Source organism: Solanum lycopersicum, chromosome 7 (genome assembly GCF_036512215.1).
Source record: "Solanum lycopersicum chromosome 7, SLM_r2.1".
Classification (NCBI taxonomy): Eukaryota; Viridiplantae; Streptophyta; class Magnoliopsida; order Solanales; family Solanaceae; genus Solanum; species Solanum lycopersicum.
Window position 1 is genome coordinate 68252960 of NC_090806.1, and position 20640 is coordinate 68273599.

The window sequence follows — 20640 nt, forward strand, 5'->3', positions numbered from 1 at the left end:
ATTTTTTTTCATTTATCTTAAATTTATTAAACTTATTTACTTGATGCATATTATTATTGACAAAAAATTACATATATCCGGTAAATTAATTCAAATATATAAAAATTATCTCAAATATTACAATTATCATAGAAAAAAGAAAAAACATGTGAAACAAACATTTAGTAAGTTTACAAATAATTGTTTTTTTCAAAAAGAGATACTACTCGCTCATTTAAACTCTTTATAATTCAAACTTTAAATGGTCATTTTCCTACCAGAATTTTTTTTCCGGTTCTTATTTGTTATTTGATAATTTATAAGGTTCGATTAAATTTAAATTTATATCACTTTCATATCAAATGCACAACATTCTCTAACTAATACCTAATGCTTGAATCCGAAATTTCAAACTATATTAATTAAAAAAATAATATTTATCACTATACTACGATCATCGAACGGTAGAAAACAGTTATCTTTTACAGTGCTCATTCTTAATTTATACTCCATCTATTAGATTCGAAACAGAGCGTGAAGGCAAAGTAAAAAAGGAATGGGGCAAAATGCCTTAATTACACTTTGTTGTATTTACATATTTACTTAACTAAAAGAATATACTAAAAGGTTCATGTTAATTAAAATCTGCTGTTACTAACCATAATATAATTAAGGGTCCATATAGATTCATTAGCATACTAAATCACTAACATTAAATTAAAGCTTTAGATAAAAATAAATAAATAAATAGATATGTTCAATTAATATCTCAATTTTTTATTTGGCATTCATTTCTAAAGCTTGACACATTAATATTCAATTCTCTCAAAAAATTTCTAAAAGGTCATAAGCAGTCTATCTTTGTTTATTTTTCATTTCCCATTTTTTATTTTGCATGTTTTTTTTAAAAAAGAAATAATGATATTTATACTCCATATGAATTAATGAATAGTTTTGGTTATTGAAAAATTATTGATGAATATTAATTATTGCAAAATACTATAAAGAGGACAGCAAACTCCAAATTAATAATGGACTTTTATACTACAAATAAGAGTTGGGGGCATGTACCAACATTAAGTCCACTTCAAATGTACTATCTTTGAGTTATCAATTAGAAAGTAGTAATTCAATTATCATTTTATTTTTGTGTTATCTCATTGCCACTACTTCTCATGTAATTGAAAAAAAATAAAAAAATAATAGGTTTTGATGACTTTTATCAATAAAAATATGACTAGTAAAATCATAATAAGCGAGGCAAGAAAAAGATAGAATGTATACTGATTTTGTTATTATCTCGTGAAGATAAAGAAATTGTTTTCAAACGATAATCAGCTTAAGTGCAGTAAATTCGAATACAAAAATAAGAAGAGGGTGGAGAGAATATAGAAGGTGGCAAGGAAACATAGCAACGTCTAGCATAGAAAAAGTAAAAACAACAACAAAATAATGTAAGCATCGAAACACAATTAATAATTTACTAAGATAGATTATTGAAAATAATAACAGAGAATACAACTAGTACATGACAAAACAATAATAAATTTTTTATTTAAGATTGTATTCTCGATAACCAAAATTTGCCATACATTTTTATTTAAGATTATATCCTCAATAATTAAAACTTGTCATCGTAAAGAAAAACTACCTCAATAGTTTGATCAAAGTAGTGCTAACTATAGCACTTCCTTTGATAATGATGCACTTATTAGTTATGCATAATATATGTTCTTCTTTTTAATAATTAATATATTTAAGGTGTTTTCCTTTTTAATTTATTTTCTTTTTTACAACTTTTTAATATTAATTTCTCACAGGTAATATAGTTAAAATCACTAACATATACTATATATTAGTTAAGATTATGAGTCAAAATAATAATTTACTTTCTTAAATTTTATATCAAATTAAAATCAGATAAATAAATTAAACGCAATAATTACTTTTCAACTAAAAGAAAAAAAAAAATTCAAATCAACCCATGCAGCGCGGCGCGATCACCTTTGATCATCCAGCTGTTTGCAAACGAAAATATTTGAATTTTCTCTGTCTCAATTCATGTGATAATTTTTTGCTTTTTGAAACTCGACTTAACTAATAATTTTTTTAAATTATTAAATAAATTATATTAATTTATTATTATAAAATTAAAATTGAGTTAGATATTTATTAATTTTATTTGTATAACGTGGTTACTTGGCCACCATTAACATCTGTCTTTTTTTCCTCTTAATTATGTCTCAAACTTTTTCTCTAAGTCAAAATATATTTGCGTATTGGTAGGGTTACAATATTATTATTATATTAATAAACATTTTTTGTAACTACTTAGTTTTTTCTAAATGTATTTTAGGCTTAGGTTTAAACACGTTTGAAGAGTTATATCCATGTTTTCCCACCAAAAGTTGGGTTAATTTGGTCATCCATTTACGTGATATTATATTCCAATGTACGTTACTATAACAAACATTAGTGATAATTATTTTATGATAATAATAAAAAAAATTATATTATATTTAACGATAATGATATTAGTATTCACGATAATAAAAATATCATTAACAGCAATCAAGAATTATCGCTAAATAGGTATTTTTAGTAGCAATTGATATTTTTTGTATATGTTCTGAAGCTTTTAGCACATTGATAACTAATATCGGTAAAGACTTTAGTACTCTTTATTAATGTCAATTTTTAATGGTGTAAAAATTATTTTTATTATATTGACTTTAATTATATATAACTAACATTCTATATAAATATCACTAAACACTTCATCAATTATAAATGCAATGATAGTAACTCAATAAATATTGTTGCTGCGAAACTTTATTACCACTAGAGTCTAGATATCTCTAGTGCTTTTTTTCTTCTTAATATTAATTTAGTATTAATATTAGTAGTAGTAATAAATAAATTCTATTTTAAACGTTATTTTTATCCTTGGAAATAAATCTGTTTTGAATAATAAATTCACTCTATGGTTATGGTTAGTATGATTATAGTTAGAAATGTAGTTTTTAAAGTATTAAAACTAGTTACTATGTTTTGTTAGGAGGTTATAAACTGGGTTTTTATGATAAAGATTTGACATATAATTATTTTATACATAAGTCATTTGGTTACCTGAATAATTTTTACTCTATAACTCACGTATAGTATATGAGATAAGTTAAAATTTTAAATTTTTGAGTCTTAATCAGTATTTGTTACTATTAAAATCTATATCTTATTTTACTTCAGAATTAACGGTGAATGTTTTCCCATAGAAAAGCGAAAGACAAAAACTCAAGATCGCATATTTTCTTAATCAATCGTATAATTTTTCTAAGTTTTCAAGGTCAAAAATCAAAACTTATTAAATTTAAACATCAACGAGTTATATATAGTTCGAAATCAAAAACAACTAAGTCCGAACTAAATCCGCCTCTAAACATTAACGAGTCGTTTAAAAGCTTGATAAAAAATAAATTGTACATGTATTAATCAAAAGACGTTTGGTTGACAATTTAGAAATCCGCATTTACTAATACATACATAAGTTTCTTTGTACACGATAGAAGATGGAATAACTTATACATATATATATTCACTCATACCTAATTTCAATAATACTATCGCCCGCATAATTCTAACCAGCTACGAAACGACTTCGCGCTGCATGTGTTATTAATTAATCCAGCGGCTAAAAGAAAAAAAAAAGACTCAATGAAAAATTTGCAGTTATGCATGCTTTTGTCTAACACTATATGTATGCATATAGGCAAATAGGGATCATCAATTTTAAGGCTATGAAAATTAGGTGTGCAGAATTTTTTTACACTACCAAAGTAGTTGGGCTTTTAAAAGTTACTACAAAATTACGGTCCAAATTAGGGTAGCCCATTACTGTGAAAAATAAAGTTGAGTGTGACATTTCTATAAATCCAACTACTTTATAGGGACCATTTTTTTTAATTTTTTTTTAAAAAATTTAATGTGTACTTGCTGTATAGATACATACCTGTATATTAAGTTATGATATTTTAAAATTAATTATTTTATTATGTATATGAGATATCTTGTTACCATAGCATAAATAGTGGATAGATGGGGAAAAAGATAAAACTAATAAACGAATTATTCATCCAAATTGATAACTAATACAATGAGGTAAAGACTATCTTATAAATCCAATAAGAAGAAAAAAAGTGTAAGATGAGTGGACATATATAGACATACAACATCTTAGTTTCTAGTATATTCTACGGTCGTTTGACTGAAAATAAACTATTTCGAGATTAAACATTTTGAAATAAGTTATTTCATCATGCATAAAGATTGTGGTCTTGCTAGAAATTTTATGAAGGATGTATAAAAATTGCACAACAAAATTAGAGATTTGAACACGCAAGCATTAACTCATTTAAGGCATTTGGAACTCATCTAAGGAGTCTAAAACAACTAGACTACAATAACCTATCGTGTTAAGAGTGTTCAAAATTTGTTATTTAGTGACTTTGTAGTTTGTATGTCATTTTATTCGTATATATGATATTTATTTTTCGACAAAGGGTATCCAATGGACACCTTCACATTTCACATGTACATGAAGATATTATGTTATTATGATGTAAATGATGAGATGAATAATTCAAAGACTATATAACATCTTTAACTTTACACAGAATAAATTTTTTTTATATTTTTATTTTAAAAATAAATAAATAACTAAAAGTGAACGGAGGAAAATAAAAGTTATTGCCTCCAAAAAAGTACAAAGCAAAGTACAAGAAGAGGATATTAAGGTCTTTCCTCTTTTTAATTCGAACCGACAATTTCAACTGTCCCAATTTATTATTTTACTTTTTATTTTCCCCAATGAGGTCTCTATCACTATTTCTTTTTTCTCAGACAATTTTGCTCCCTGTTGGATTCACCATAAAACTACCAAACTCATAGTATTAGTAAAACAAATTCACCCGCAATCACTTTTCTTTGAGTACGTATTAGATAAATATATCTCTATATAATAATTTATAAGTTATAGAAGATATATATTAAATTAAGTAATTTGATTTAATGAATAATTTAATTGAGAAAAATATTAACATGAGAAATCGATCATTGATCTCCTTTAGAGAATATACACATTGCACCGATTCATATAGTTTTGAACCTCCTAAACTACTGATTAGCTAACGGAAAAAACTTACCCACACCGGATCATGTTTATAATCAAGTCAACATGTTAAAGAATGACAAAAAGTCCCACATCGATAATTAATGAGATGGGTAGACTCCTTATAAGGTTTGGACAATCCTCCTCCCTTTGAGCTAGCTTTTGGGGTGTGAGTTAGGCCTAAGACCTAATTTCACACAACACATGCATGTCATATGTTTAAATTTATAATTCATTTTACTTCATTAAATTTTTACTAACATGGGTTGTAGTGGAGTGGTAAATATTCTTTTATTTTTAGTTAGAGGTCTTGAATTTGAGTCCCTTTAGATATGGAATCGTCATTGTCATGAAACGCTTTATCCTGATGTGAAATTTTCCGATGGAGATTCAAATTCAGTCAAACTTCAATATGATTACCGAATATCAAATAAAAAAAAAAAGAGAAAACACCTCCCCTCTAGCTACTAGATCCACCGCTGCTTATGGTTAATCTTGATACTATTGTTACGTAGATTATTAATATTAAATTCTAAGTCAATGTTTAATATAGTATATACGAATAACTAAATTACGCATTTGTATATTATCATCACTCAGCTATCAGATTTTGCAAAGGATTAAATCAAAAGATTAACAAACACTCGTGTAATCAAATACACAAACTTAACAAATATTAGTATAGTAATAAATCAAAGTCACAGATTGATCGGTGACGCTAACATATCACTCTATTAACATATATATATATGGCATGCCTATACCACGCATGACAAGTGACATTTGATTATCAACTTGTAACTTTGCATTCCTCGTTTACTAATTATTAGTATGTTTGATCAATCTTTTAAAATTTCGAATACATTAAATTATGAAATTAAAGATAGAAGGGGTCCAACTAGGAAAAGTAGTAGGTTGGTTGTACTTCAATGAAACAACTCATTCTTTTGTATAAACTCATTCAAGAAAATGACATAAAAGTGGAGTTCGTGTGTGTATATGCCTCGTCATAAATAAGTTCATAATTTTTTTTTAGAAAAAATGTTGTAATATATATTTAAAAAATGAAAAAAAATAAATTGAGGTGACGGTGTTATTAATTATGATAAATCGTCAACGCTTTAAGACAAAGGAATATATGAATTTGTATAATTGTCTTCCACATGGTGACCATTATTTTTATTTAAACATACTACATTAATATTTACTTTTTAAAAAAAATTATTAATCTAGTTTCTATAATTTTGTCAACTTAATTAGTGCGCTGAAAATTCTTTAAAATCGTTGTAGCTAAGACTATTGTGACAGGTTATATAAATTTATATTGATCGAGAGTGGGAGATCTTATGATAACGTAAAATAATAATAAAGATAATTGGTGAAAGAAATCGTCAGAATGAGTTAAATTTATATAAAAATTTTATGCGTCGATGCGTAAAGAACTAATCGTATCTTGAAGTGGTAAATATTTTTCAGAGCTAAGAGGATCTCAATTGTTATGGACTTATGGTGGTCAAACTTATTAGACCATTTCTTTTTTTAAAAAAAGAATCATGAGCAAATTTTTTATTGTAATTTGTATAATTGAAAGGTAAAATTAATTACTAGTTTTTTGTCATGTGAAAAAATTATATATGATGTCATCTAGTGATAAAACAATGTAATTCAAGGTATAAAAAAGGATTTTTTTTTTCTTCTCATTTGTTTATTCCTCTTTCCTTGCTTTATTTTTTAATTAAAGGGTGGGTAGGTTAATTAATTATGATTTGGGAAGGGAAGGAAGACATGGAGATTTATACAAGATCAGAATCTTATTTTTAAATAGTGCAGCATGAAATTATAAATATTAAGTAAATTGTGTATATCTACAATCCCAAGATATGAGGTACCATTACAATAAACTATAGTATATAACAAATTTCAATAGTTTAAAAAAGTAAATTACAATAACTTGATAGAAAATTCCTTCAGAGTTTAAGCTAAGAAATACAGACATAAATTTTATTATATAAAATTATTTTCATTTATCATAACAGACAATATGTCTTACTTTTATGATCTTAGTCTAAGTAAATTTTATATATTACAATTGAATTGGTAAATGAATTTGGTCAAATCTTATGTATTGATAAGTTGTCAATAAAATGAAATGAGTTAAATGTATATATAATTTTAGTTAAATTGGCTGTCCATTCATGCACCTTAAGATGATTCAACTAATCTAATTTAAGATAATTTAGTATAAGGATCTTGCCATATTCTTTTTTGAGATTTTTTCTTCTTCTCGATCTTATATTGAAGTCCTTAAGATTATATTACAGTGCTCATTGATGATTTTAATATAAAATTTTTCATATTTAAAATTTAAACTCGAAATCTTTATTTATGAATGAAATGATTTTACTATTCCACCACAATTTATGTCGGTGTTTTTGTGAGATTTACTTAAGAGGTGCATTTTTTCATGTTCACAAATTGGGAGAAAAATAACCTAATTTCAACATAGAAATATAAGTATATTCCTACCATTTCAAAAGAGGTTCTTCATTTTAAATTATTATTGTTGTTATTATTATTATTACTATTTATTATAAAAAGGCAAACACACTTTACTTTTGGATATTAGTTTCTTGGTCTTTTTATGTAAAAGTTCTATACATAAAAATCTTTGTATAAAGTAGTATAATTATTATTTTTACTAAAAAATACTATAAAATGTTTGACAAAAAAATTGTAGCCAATCAATCAACATACTATTACACCTTAAAATTCACGACCGGACATAAAAGATCAATAAACAAATCATTTCTTTCTTTCTTCAACTATAAAAGCCTAGATTTAATCAAAATAATAAATTAGAAGTCCAAAATTACCATATTTTATTGAATATTTAGTTGCTAAAGTTGGAATAATTTATCCTAAAACAACATTAACCAAGATTATTCTTTATTGTACTGTGTTTCAATTATTTTTTGACATTTTTTGTATTTGGCACATGACACACATGGTGTTCTTAGACTATGACATACAAAATGACGTTGACATTTGTACGGATTATTTAATTTATAATTTATAATATTATGAAGCATGTTTATATATTTGTTGGACCTTCAATATTGTTGTTTTTAGCAAAGTACAATAATTAATAATGCATTTTTATCGGTGTTATTCAGTGGCTAGTTAGAATTATACGGATATATAATTCATATTACTATATTATTAATTTAATCGATAAAAAAAATTGAAACTCAGTTACTAAAAAAATTGAATTATAAATACTATTCGAAATACTGAATGGTGTTTGATAATATTTCATCCATTGAGATCTTGTAAATGCGATACAAAATTATCTAATATAGGGTAATATAAGTAAGTGTATTAGAAATGACTTGTTCTCGTGTTAAATGTATTTTGAAAAATATGATTAGGCAAAATTATTGGATTCTCTAAGTAGTGCTAATTATTAACCCTATTGTTCATGAATATGAATAACTATGAAATTCTTTTTATGGAACCAATGTTCACAAATCAAACAATCAAAAAAATGAATGAGAACGATCTTGTATACAAATTTTTATCAGTCAATATGATTAACGATATATATAGTTTTTCTTTTAGATAAAATATATAATAATTCAGTTTAGTTGAATAGATGAACTTTCTCCTTATTAACGACGATTAATTTTTCAGTTCATAATTTTGAGCAAAAAAAATAAATTATTCCTCTGTTTCAATTTATTTGTCTTAATTTCATTTTTATAACTATTCTTCAATTTTAGCTTATCACGTAACATACTTAAGACCATAAATTTTTTTTAAAAAAATTAATACATTTTACATATATAAAACTTTGCATCAATTTTAATAAAACCGTCAAATAAATTGAAACAAATGAAATATTTTTTTCAATAACAACTAGGGAAACCCTCCGGCATTATCGTGATTATTACCTTATTTTCCCAAGATTTTGTATAATTATTCATATACTAATATTATTGATCATAAAGTAATGGAATAATTATAATTTATATGAAAATGGGGTAACATGCTCACGATATTAATTAGTGACAGACAGAACACTAACACGTGGCTTGATTCCAACACAGGCTGTTAATTATGATTGGCTCTAAGCCTGCTAATTAAATTTAATTATCATTAGTGTACTTATCAACATATTACATAGGTTAAGAACATTTTTCAACTGCTACTCTCATAATTAATCATGCTTCTAAAATCCCTAATTATTTTAATTATTGAAAATCGTGTAATCTTCTTTTTGTACCGTTGTACAAATTCACTTTACTAAATTGTTAGATATCGATAGTTAAACGATACCTACGTGTAAAGAAAGTACACCAAAAAGTACAAGTTATTTCGGGGTAATTATTCGTTATTTAAATTTTATTGATCTTTGAGACTCGGCATTTCAAATCTCATTGAATAATTGTGGTTTCAAGACTCAAGTTTGAAATCACCAGGTGAGACATTTGATTCTTCGTAAAAAAAATTGACTTATGAAGTAAGTAACTGATATTCAACAATCATTTGATAACATTGTTCCTAAATCATACTGAATAAGGGGAATATGTTGCGCAATTCCCAAGGCTTAATAATTAAGATATAAACTTAAGAATTTAAACGATCTTTATCAAAAAATCTCTCTAGCGTGATATTAAATACATGAAATATTTGGTTATGTGTGTTGGATTTTCAATGATTTATTGCATAAATATCAGTTGATGTTATGTATGTAACTCTAGAAAGGGAGATAGTGAAAGTATATAATTATAATCGCATAATACTTATCGTAAGAATTTTTATCGGTAATAATTCACGTATTACAAGATGATAAATAATACATACATTTTCTATTTTTTTGGTTAAATTACAATTTTAATTTTCGACTAAGCTATGAACACGAATAGACAAACGGGCTAGCCTATAAATAGGCTACAAAAAGTTATAGAAAAATATTACAAATTTGCCACATTCAACTTAGATGGATACATAGTTCATGTAAATGAATTACTATATTGTATTATTTGAATAGAAGAAAATAGCCTACAATAATCTCTTAATTTTTTTTTTTAATCCTAATTCCTAATATTTTAGTAATTGATTTCTTATGTTATATTTAACTGATCTCTTAAAAAAAAGGCCATATAAAAAGAAAAAAATAATATTTTTAATGTTCCTAAAATCGATCGCCTCTGCCAACATTAGTATTAGATCTCTTTGTAATTGGATTTTGCTGGTAGAATTAAATAATAACACAGTATTTAATATTTATATTAATGTATTATAATATTCATAATCCAAATCTAAGTTAACCCACTGGTGAAGCACTTTCTATATGTATATATATGTGACTCCTGGATAACTTAAAGGGACACTAGCCAAACAAGTATTGATGGGAAACTTGTTTTTCGGCCGTTTTAATTTGTTTGTTCTATTTATAGTTTGATTTAAAAATATTATCTCTTTCGTATTTTGTAACTTTTTGATTTTAATTTTCACGTACGTATTTTAAACATAAGATTTAAAAGTTTTATTTACTTTTTAAAAAGATTTAAAAGTTTTATTTACTTTTTTAAATTTCATACTAAATAAAAATATGACAAAAATAAATTGAAACGACGGGATTACGTGGTAAAAAATATGTAAAAAGTCCAATTAATATGTTCTAAAATTAATTTAATTCCAATCTCTGAAGAGCCATAAAAAAAATTACATTACAATTTACGACATTTCAAAAAAAAAAGAGAAAAGGTTTTAATCTTTAATTTCTTTTTACAAAATTTAGTGTATAATCACTGTATATGTGAGCTTTACTTCTGAACCAGCCAGATGAATGTATATTTATACATTTGAGAGGTCCACTTATTTTAGTGATATAATCGGTGTATACAGTATCAATTATATACTAAGTATATATTTATTGTATACAATGACTACAAAGTGTTACGATAGACGGGTTAATCTTTTAATCGTCTAGCTAAAAATGTTTTAAAATAATGGGTGTTTGAAGGACCAACCATTTCGCGTAAGGAAAAATTACGTGGATAATCAAATATGTATTAGTTAATTAATAAATATAACTATAGTTTGAATTAATTACGGCTTGCAACTTCAATTTAGCTGTAATTATGTGTGCCTCTGTCCGCTCTTCCTCTCTCTCACCTCTTTCCTTGCTTATACATATACAAATACAAACTATACATATGTGATTATATGATAAACATATAAATGAAATTGCGCCTCTCCACTTTCTGCACTCTCTCGCTTTCCTCTCTCCTTCCTCTATCAATCTCGCTCGCTAGATATAAAAATGCATATGTATATCAGCTGTATATATACAATTATTTGACATTTATACATATACAACTCGTCTATCTCCACTCTATGGCCTCTCTCCGTCGCCTCTTCACCACTCTCTCAATCTCGCTCGCCTCTCTCCTTCCTCTAACATTTAGCTACGAATCGTAATTAGCAAACTATAATTATGAAGCATACTTCAAAATTATCTTAGTGGCTATTTGTGAGTTCTCAATACTTAGTAGCCCAGGCCCAAGAAGTTGTTGTTGAGCCCATAATTAACAACAATAATGAAGCATAAAATTCTGCGACTCTCCAAGTCCACACTAAATTAAAGTTAGACCCGAAATTTATTCCATGATTTTAGTATTACTCCCTTCGTTTAAAAAAAAAAAAATTCTTTTTTTTTTTAGTTTTTTTTCATAACGAATAACCTCTTTCTTTTTTTGGTAACAACTTTTCACATGACATGTTTAAGCCATAAGATTAAAGGGCAATTTTATACATTTAACATAACTTTTAGTTAGGACCACATGATTAAAAATCTTCTTTATTTTCTTTTTCGTGGGTCATTTTTTGTGAAACGAAGAAAGTATATATTTTCTCTTTTCCTTAATTTTCCTCCGTGAGATAGTGATAAAATATGTGACTCTGGATAATTCCACCTTCCCCAAACTCAATTTGTGAAATTTCCCTCGGTAATCGGTGTGTTGGTGTCTCTTTTTCTTATTTTGGTTTACATTAAAGTTTGGTAGATTATCTTTTCAGTTCTCATGTCATAATCAATTTGTTAAATTGACCAACATCGACATACAATATGTCAGTACCCAATTTGTTTGAGACTAAGGAGCATTATTGTTGGCTATTGCATGTCGTCATTAATTTGTTTGGGATTGAAACATTATTGTTATTTGGCTATTGTATATCACCCGCAAAGAAAATATAAACAGGGATGAAGGTTTTCTATTCTCAAATCATTGCCTTTACTTAATATCTCGTTTGTACACATCTAATGCTTCTAATTTATTCCTCAACGCATCAATCACAAACAAGTTGAATGTACATATCACTCTATTTAAGCCCGTCTCACGCCATGCAATCCAACAAGTACCTTGCTACAGAGACTTCCTCTTGGTTCAACAAAGAAAAAAAAAGAAGAAACAGTTCACTCTTAATCTCAAATCTAAACAGAGGTTTGCAGATGAAAGTTCACACTAACTGAACAAAAATTTTATGCAGAAGGAATATGGTACAACGAACTTTGCAACTAAGCAATAGAGAGTTGTATTATACATAAACTTCAAAATCCCAACTATTATTTTTTAACATATAAACGTAACGACCTTGATCACCCTCATTTGTAGGCTGCCATGCCAACGCCGGCTTCACCACCATACGGCATGGGGCCACCTCGCGCCTTGGCATAGGTCACATAGTAGAACTGAGAGAGTATACTGGTGAAGAAAACGAAAGCTGCTCCAGCTGCAAAAACTCCTTTTCTCAGAGTTTCACATGATAGAGGTTTATCACTCGTCAAGTATGATGATCGATACTTGGTATGATAAGCATTTCTAACCGAACCAGCCAACAAGCAGACCTCAGCTATAAAAAATGCAACCCTGAAACAAAAGGTGCAGTTTTTTTTATCAATGTCTTTGGTTTTCGCTACTCTCAAGTTACAAGTCACACGATTTAGCATTGAAAGAGAAATCGACTTCCTCCTTTTTAAGTCACTGAACTGGAACACGGTTTGCTTGTTATTATACTTACCAGCATATGATGAATAAGAGAACAGCACAAGCTCTTGAACCTCCAGGCCTCAAAGCCTTTCCACAGCAGAAGCAACGGCTCGCCACCATTACAATTATTTGACTAAGCATAAGAAATAAAAAGGCACCAATACCAAATCCAGTTGCTATATCAGAGTCATAGACGCAATAGCTATGTTCATCTTCACCATCTTTTTTGATATTTGCCTACAAATGAAGGGATATATTCAATCAAGTGACACATGAAAAGCTAATTAGCTTGAACCAAATCACATGACAAAGCAACTAAAAGAAAACTTGGTCTCAAGTTCTCATGGACAACACTAATTTGCAATCTTTTCCCATCTTAAGTTATTATTATTGATAGAACTAAGATGTTTAACAACATTAGAGCTGAAATCTTCGATTGTTTGGCTCACACTTTGTACACGTATGAAAAAAAAATATTCACTAAACAAATACAAAAAACATACTTCGAACACAGTAAGTAAATCAAATGAATAGTGGTGGAATTCTGTAATCATAACCAAAATCTTCAAATCCTGAATCGGCCTCACATAGGTAAGCCATAAGTTTCTTACTTGTGTATATAGACAAGAGATAACAGTACCAATATTGGTTCAAAACTGAAAATTCATCTAAAAAATTGCACAGCACTAATACCAGTAATAGTTCAGGTGACCAGTGATTAATCCAAGAAGAAAATACTCAAAATCCTAAAAATGAACAGAAACTGGGGAATCTTAGTATCTCAATTGATTGACTAACTTTCACCTTGTTGCCTAGGGTTCGATTATCCATCACTAAATCCCCTAAATCTACCTCTAACCCTAACCCCAATTTTTTTAATTTTGAAATACAGCATACCGAACAGATCTAATAGAAGAAAAAGCAAAATCAATGAATTAAGAGTTAAAATTAGCAGTATGAAACAGAGAAAAATGAAGATAACACAGTTATAAGTATAGTGAAGAGAAATTGAAAAGGATTGTTACAGTGCTTCTTCTCCGCTCAGCAGCAATAGCCAAACCAAAAGCAATCAGATCGAATACGAAAATAGTTAGCATTAACAACTTCGACGCCATTTTTTACCAAAATCAATCACTAAATCGAGATTTCTTCTTCTTTCTGTCTCTGGAGTCTGGATATACTAGTAAAGAGGGGTTTAGAGAAATGCAGAAGCAGAAGCAACAACTGGCAAAAACAATAAAATAAAATTAGCAAAGCAAATAAAATGACATCCCAACAGTTCACATAAAATGTGAGCTACTCTTCACTAACCACCAACCACACCGCGCTCTGTTCACTAATTGTTTCAGTTTTGATGTTTTTTTATACTGTCGGTGCCGTCAATTGTGGTTAACTGCAAATATTTCGTTTACTTTTATTTGTCTAATTATTTATTAGGTCTTAATTTTTTAAATTAAATATTTTTATTTTTAGATATAATAAACCAGTAAAAATGGACAAAATAGTATATTTTTGTTCATTCCGAACAAATGTTACCCCTCAATTTCAATTCGACTTGTTAGCATATGGACAAATTACAGAACTAGACACGTTTTATTTCATTTATATCCATTACTCCCTTTACTTTTTAAGGTGTCCAAAATTTCTTATTTTCTCTAATGTATTCGAACTGCATATTAATGTTTTCGAGTCAGTATTTAATGTATCCTAACTAGTTTTTAGTTTATCCGAGCTATATATTAATGTATCTGAACTAACTTTAATATATCCGAGCTACATATTAATGTATCCGAGACAATATTTAATGTATCCGACCTTAATTATTGTATCCGATTTTTTTATTTTTTAAAAAGTTAATGTAATTAGAAACTTATTAGTAATTGATTGTAATTTCATATTAAAATTACGAGATTTAAGTAATTTATATTATTTTTAATATGTCTAATAAATATTTTAAATTGTCTATTATAATAATTTATGATATACAAATATATAAATTTTATTTTAAATTTTTCATATCTTAATTTAGGATCAAAATTTTAAAAAAACTGATACTCTTAATCAGATACAAATAAAATGTGGCAAGGGAGTACGTATATATTTATATTCATATATATGTACTTTGAATAATTTATTTCAATAAAAAAACATATTTATTTCTTAAGTTCTTTGTAGAAATTAATGAAGGAAATTAAATTATGAAGCAAAGGTCATATCCAATACACACTAATTTTACGTGTATAAGGCATACACACAAAGTTTAAAACTTTTTAAAACTCTTACGTATAATAGAAAAAGAAAAATCAAACACGTAATTACAACTCTAATTAATAACTTTTTGTTCATTAAAGGTATATTTGGAAAATCACGTAGAGTTAACAGGAAAAAACTTATCAACACCTTTATTTTATTTTTTTTTACATTAAATAAAAATCAATATACTTTATAATAATTAAATAATAAATTGTGTAAACATGATATGATTTTTTTTGTATAATATAAATATCGTGTCGGAGTACATTTTTAGTTGTTAATAGCTAGGTTGTTTATCATTTTAAGGAATATATCGAGAAGTTTATACGATTGTTACGAAGAGAAATATGATAATAACAAACGAAAAAAATAATATTAATCTATTAAGTCAAAAGATATGTAATTGCTTTGATTCTAATTTCTAGACAATATTAAATTCTATATTTGACTTTCCATATGACAACACTTCAAATTCCAGCCTTGCAGATAATATATGAATACTTAATTAATAAAAAGATCTTTGTAGATTACTCCAAAAAATAGCATAATAAAAGGGCTAATTAAACAAAACTTGTCAGACTTCAAATGTTGTTACTTAAAGAGGGAAAATGGACTAAATATTTTGAAGTGCTGCATTAATATCTTAATTGACTTAACTTTTGCTTACTGGAGGTCAACTATTATCCATTGTAATATTTCTCGATTTTATTTTAGGTGATATCATTTGATTCAATATATTAAAAGAAGACTAAGATTTTTAAAATTTATAATGTAAAATAGTTATTGGATATTTGTGAGTTTGGAATCATTTTGATAAAAATAAAATAAATTTTTTTAAGAAATTAATTTTTACTCGTAGTAAAATAAACTTTTAGAACGAATTAAAAAGAAGTAATACCACTTAAAATAGAACGGAGAAAATATTTCTATTTTGTGGTGCCACATCTGTCTAACAGCGTAGGAGTGACAAAATTAATTTAAAGAAAACCTGACCCCTCCGAAGTACAATGATTCGTTTATAAGTATTCTATTCTTTTTAATTCTCTTAAATTCAGTTTTACCTGTCCTATAATCATTATACGTAAAGATTTATATCATTATATGAGAATAATTACTAACTAGTTCATTAGTGAATTAATTTTATGCTCAAACCTTGAATCCGAACTTATTCGATAAGATGAGATCCATCAACAAACCAATTAAATCTACATACTTATATAATAAGATAGTGGAACTTTTAAATATTGTAACTCTAGGCTCTAACCATATAAGTATATGTATATCAATGTAATAATTAATTAGATCTTTGATTGTATGTGGGCTTCAAATATTATTTTAAGTTTATCTACTTTGTGTACGTACTTTGAACCAAGGGTAATGTCAGTTTAGAAAGGAATTTTAAGAAAATGGAAAATAAAGATACAAAATTGATTGTAATTGATGCTATTTTCCTTTTTCAAGTATATGATCAAAATTTTTAAGGATTTTATATTTTTCTTCTATGAAGAAGTTGATAGTAAAAGCACAAAGAAACAATAAAAAAACACAAGATGAAATGGGGTTGAATGATTTGCTCTCTTCATTTGGTGAATTGATTAAAGGTTCAAGATGGAGACACCATTCCAAGTGGTAAAACATCTCTCTCTCGTTTCGTTTTTTGTCGAGTAATAATTTTGATTTAATATTTATTTTTTCTTTCGTAATTTTATAAATAAAATCGATTAATTTAGAATGTATATAAATCTTACTTTACCTTATCTTATTTTTATCTTTGTGGGGTAAAGAAAAGTTGATTTTGATATAGTCTCGAAGCAAAACAAATGTGATTGCTTTATAGAAAGAAAAAGACTAACAACAAAATAACAGAATAAACAAAACAAATGAAACGACAATTATTGAGGATTGTTGTTTCACAATGTTATTATTGAGGATTGAATAATTCAATTGGGAACAATGTATGTAGCCTAGCAAACTTGTGACATTATAGTTAGCACCAAAAATTTAATCTAGTGATTTATGAAATAGATAGACAATTATTTTAAATTAAATCTCAGCAAAATCAAATATAGTTGGTGAAATTATTTATCCAAGATACAAATCTCAATGAATAAAGTTATTCAATATTTATATTAGCAGAAAATAAAGTGCTATGCATGTTATATTTTTTCTTTTCTAGTATATGATTGTGTCACTGAAATCTAAATCTAATCCTACTTAGTTATTCGGTATTTTAATTTTCAATTTCTTTGACTTATGTACTCAAAATTTCAGTTTTACTAACTTTTAACGCTATTAGTGCGATTTAACTTATATTAGAAGATTATTATCTTTAATTATTAAATTATGACTAGCTAGTTGGATGTATTAATTACGAATGTTACGTGTAATTATCTTTTAAATTTTATAACAAATTTTCATGTCTACAGCAAGAAGCTAATCAAACAACTTAAGGCACGTTTAGTGATACAAAGGAATAGAAGAAATTCAATTATAAAACAATTACGTGAAGACATTTCTCAACTTCTCCAAATTGGACATTATCAGCAAGCTTTTGCCAGAGTAATTTTCTCTTCAAACTAGTTTAACATTTAACTTGTTAATATTATAAGCTTCTAATTACTTACTTAATTAGTAACGAATCATCTGTTAATTACTTGTTACAGTTTGAACAACTTTATAGAGATGAGTGTAGGTTATCTGCATACAATCAACTTGACAATTTTTGCGATTCAATCTCTATGAACCTCCATGATATTAACAAAAACAGGTAATTAAAGGAAACAATTTTGTTCTAAATATCCATTTTCAATTAATTGATCAATTTCATAATGTTTAAAATTAGCGAGTTGAGTCTACTTTAATTTTAGTAAGACAAAATACTTATATACATAAATTAAAAATACTAGAATGTGACAAAATTTAACCTTCGAACTTAAATTTATAACCTACAAACAATTTTTGAAATCTTTCTATATTCAATTGATCTCTCTTTCGAACTCTTTTCATATTCATTTGATTCATCTTTTGTCAAGCTGATTTGTTCAAAGTTAGCTTACATTAAAATGAATTGGGTCAATTTTAATAAAATAGTGAATAATAATTTAAATTACAATCAACTTTTGTGTTTATTGAAAAATTAAAAGTAAAGTATCCAAAAAAAAAAAGTTCATAGTACTTTTCTATTCATTTTTTTTTAATTTAAAAATACAAATCAATTCACCTTTTTTATTCACTAATATGCTTCCAAAGTACTTTTAACTTATAAGATTTGGCAAATGAAGGCTATTTCAAATTTGACTCTTTGAATGGATGAAAAGATTTCCATTTTTACACTTTAGTTTCTATTATGTTACACATTTTTAATCTAATATTTAAATGAATAGTGTCAAATTCGTAAATAGTCTAAATAAAATTAGTGATTTAAAGCTAAAGTATTATAAAAGGCTATAAATATATATACATATGTAAAAATATTATTAATTCGAGATTGTCTTTTTTATTTTTCATATTAGTTGTTTTTACGGTATATTTGAAAAATACATTATGTTTTTGAGTTAACGTATTAAAATCATTATTTATAAAAAAAATAAGAATTAGTTATACCTAACAACAAGTTTAAATTTGTTTTGCAATACATTCCCTTTGATGTTACGTAAAAAAACTTTATTTATTAATATGAAAATTTAAGTGGTTTAACTCAGAGTTTTAAAATGTTCTAAATTCGTGTTTTTCGCAGCAAATTATCTGATGATATGCGAGAGGCTTTGTCCAGTATGATATTTGCAGCATCGAGATGTGGTGAATTGCCGGAGATGCATTCATTAAGGAATTTACTAATATGGTTAACCAAGCAATATCTCACACATGTCACAAATGTAAAAGAAGACATAAAGCTCCAAATCATTGATGAAATTTTCAGTACAAAGGACAACAACTCATGGGTTGAAAGCTTAAATTGTGAGATTTATACTTCAAAGAGAACCAGAAGGAATAAAACCGTCAACAACAATGTAATGTAATTTCACAGGTGAAATTTGGGGAGAAAAATCGCCTCGAGTACGACTACAATCGCCTCATGTCCATCCGAAGCTTCCGGACTATGATAATTTAGTTGCCAAATTCAAAGATAGCAAAGGAGAAAATATGTATAAGACTAGTACAAAATATCAATCTTTTTCTAAATTGATGAGGTTGTAGAATTATTTCAATTACATTATGTAAATTAGTGAAGAGATAACCAGTGGGGGACCTAGGACTTTCGTTGAGAAGGTTCGGAAAATAAAAGTATTAAACATTTAATTCGAACCCTAGACGTTATGTGTAACTTTGAGCCCAGCTATCGCTGGTCTATCTTATCCATTTGTTATTCAATGTATTCAAAATATATATATCCACAAATCCAGAAAATTCACCTTAGATATATCGTGTATTTTTTTATCGAGGGTGTTCGAGTGAATACCCTGGATGACACGTGGGTCCACCCCTGCATAGACCGTAATCACTTCATTTAGTTGATTCTAGATTATATTTTGATTGATGCATAGTTATTATTTTTATCTTACACCAGAATTGTTGGCAGTGAAAATTTTGAAATTCCGCTCTAATTTTTCTTATAATATTAGTAGGCATGTACTTATCTATTATCATCCAAGCAACTTTTTTTACTACATTATGAAATTAATGTAATGCTTTAACAAATTCCGTTGTAGTCTAGTTGGTTAGGATACTCGGCTCTCACCCGAGAGACCCGGGTTCAAGTCCCGGCAACGGAAAATCCTTTTTATTTCTTTTACCTGTAATACTTTTATTAAAATCCATATTCTTTTTAAATAGTGAAATAATAAAGTAAAGTAAAAAATGATAGTGATATTCATTTTAAATAGTGAAATAATAAAGTAAAGGGAAAAAAAAATTGGGTAAGATCCACCAAAGTGGATAGCCTTAACCCGGATGTGTCTGATAACAGGTAAAGCCCGAAGGCTGTTCCCGTCCCTGTCGGGGGAGATGCCAACCATCTCTCCTTTCTACGAACACAATATATGTCAAATTATGTACTGTATATAAATACATAAAACATATATAAATAACCGATGTGGGATTACTGATAAGGCATGACATAAGAAAAAAGTTGCATTTTAAAGAGTTTTGATAGTCATGCATAGTCAAATTAAATTATTACGAGCGTCTATT

The 20640-nt window shown here is 27.0% G+C and overlaps 1 protein-coding gene and 2 non-coding genes across 4 annotated transcripts; 1 reads left to right on the plus strand and 2 right to left on the minus strand.

The window, feature by feature from the left end:
- Positions 1-12417: 12417 nt before the first annotated feature.
- On the minus strand, positions 12418-14588 carry LOC101249190 (uncharacterized). Of its 2 annotated transcripts, XM_010326056.4 has the most exons (4): positions 14223-14588; positions 13229-13434; positions 12802-13077; positions 12418-12586 (listed from the first exon to the last, which is right to left on the minus strand). In XM_010326056.4, the coding sequence occupies exons 1-3, from the start codon at positions 14310-14312 to the stop codon at positions 12813-12815; spliced, it is 561 nt and encodes a 186-aa protein (XP_010324358.2). In that variant the 5' UTR covers positions 14313-14588; the 3' UTR covers positions 12418-12586; positions 12802-12812. The 2 variants fall into 2 exon arrangements, with proteins under 2 accessions (XP_010324358.2, XP_010324357.2); XM_010326055.4 differs by lacking the exon at positions 12418-12586 and having other exon boundaries at positions 12653-13077.
- A 5561-nt stretch (positions 14589-20149) lies between these two features.
- On the plus strand, positions 20150-20222 carry TRNAE-CUC (transfer RNA glutamic acid (anticodon CUC)). Its single transcript has one exon. It is a non-coding gene; the product is annotated as a tRNA-Glu (tRNA).
- A 132-nt stretch (positions 20223-20354) lies between these two features.
- Positions 20355-20484, minus strand: LOC112941963 (U6atac minor spliceosomal RNA). The gene has a single exon (XR_003247622.2). It is a non-coding gene; the product is annotated as a U6atac minor spliceosomal RNA (small nuclear RNA).
- Positions 20485-20640: the final 156 nt, after the last annotated feature.

Bases quoted from the DNA above. Each gene is read 5' to 3' on its own strand.
- LOC101249190 (XM_010326056.4), bottom strand. From the start codon at position 14,312: ATGGCGTCGAAGTTGTTAATGCTAACTATTTTCGTATTCGATCTGATT. The intron at 13,435-14,222 runs GTAACAATCCTT...CTTCATTTGTAG, and splicing joins CTGAGCGGAGAAGAAGCACT to GCAAATATCAAAAAAGATGG. The intron at 13,078-13,228 runs GTAAGTATAATA...CTTTTGTTTCAG, and splicing joins CTCTTATTCATCATATGCTG to GGTTGCATTTTTTATAGCTG.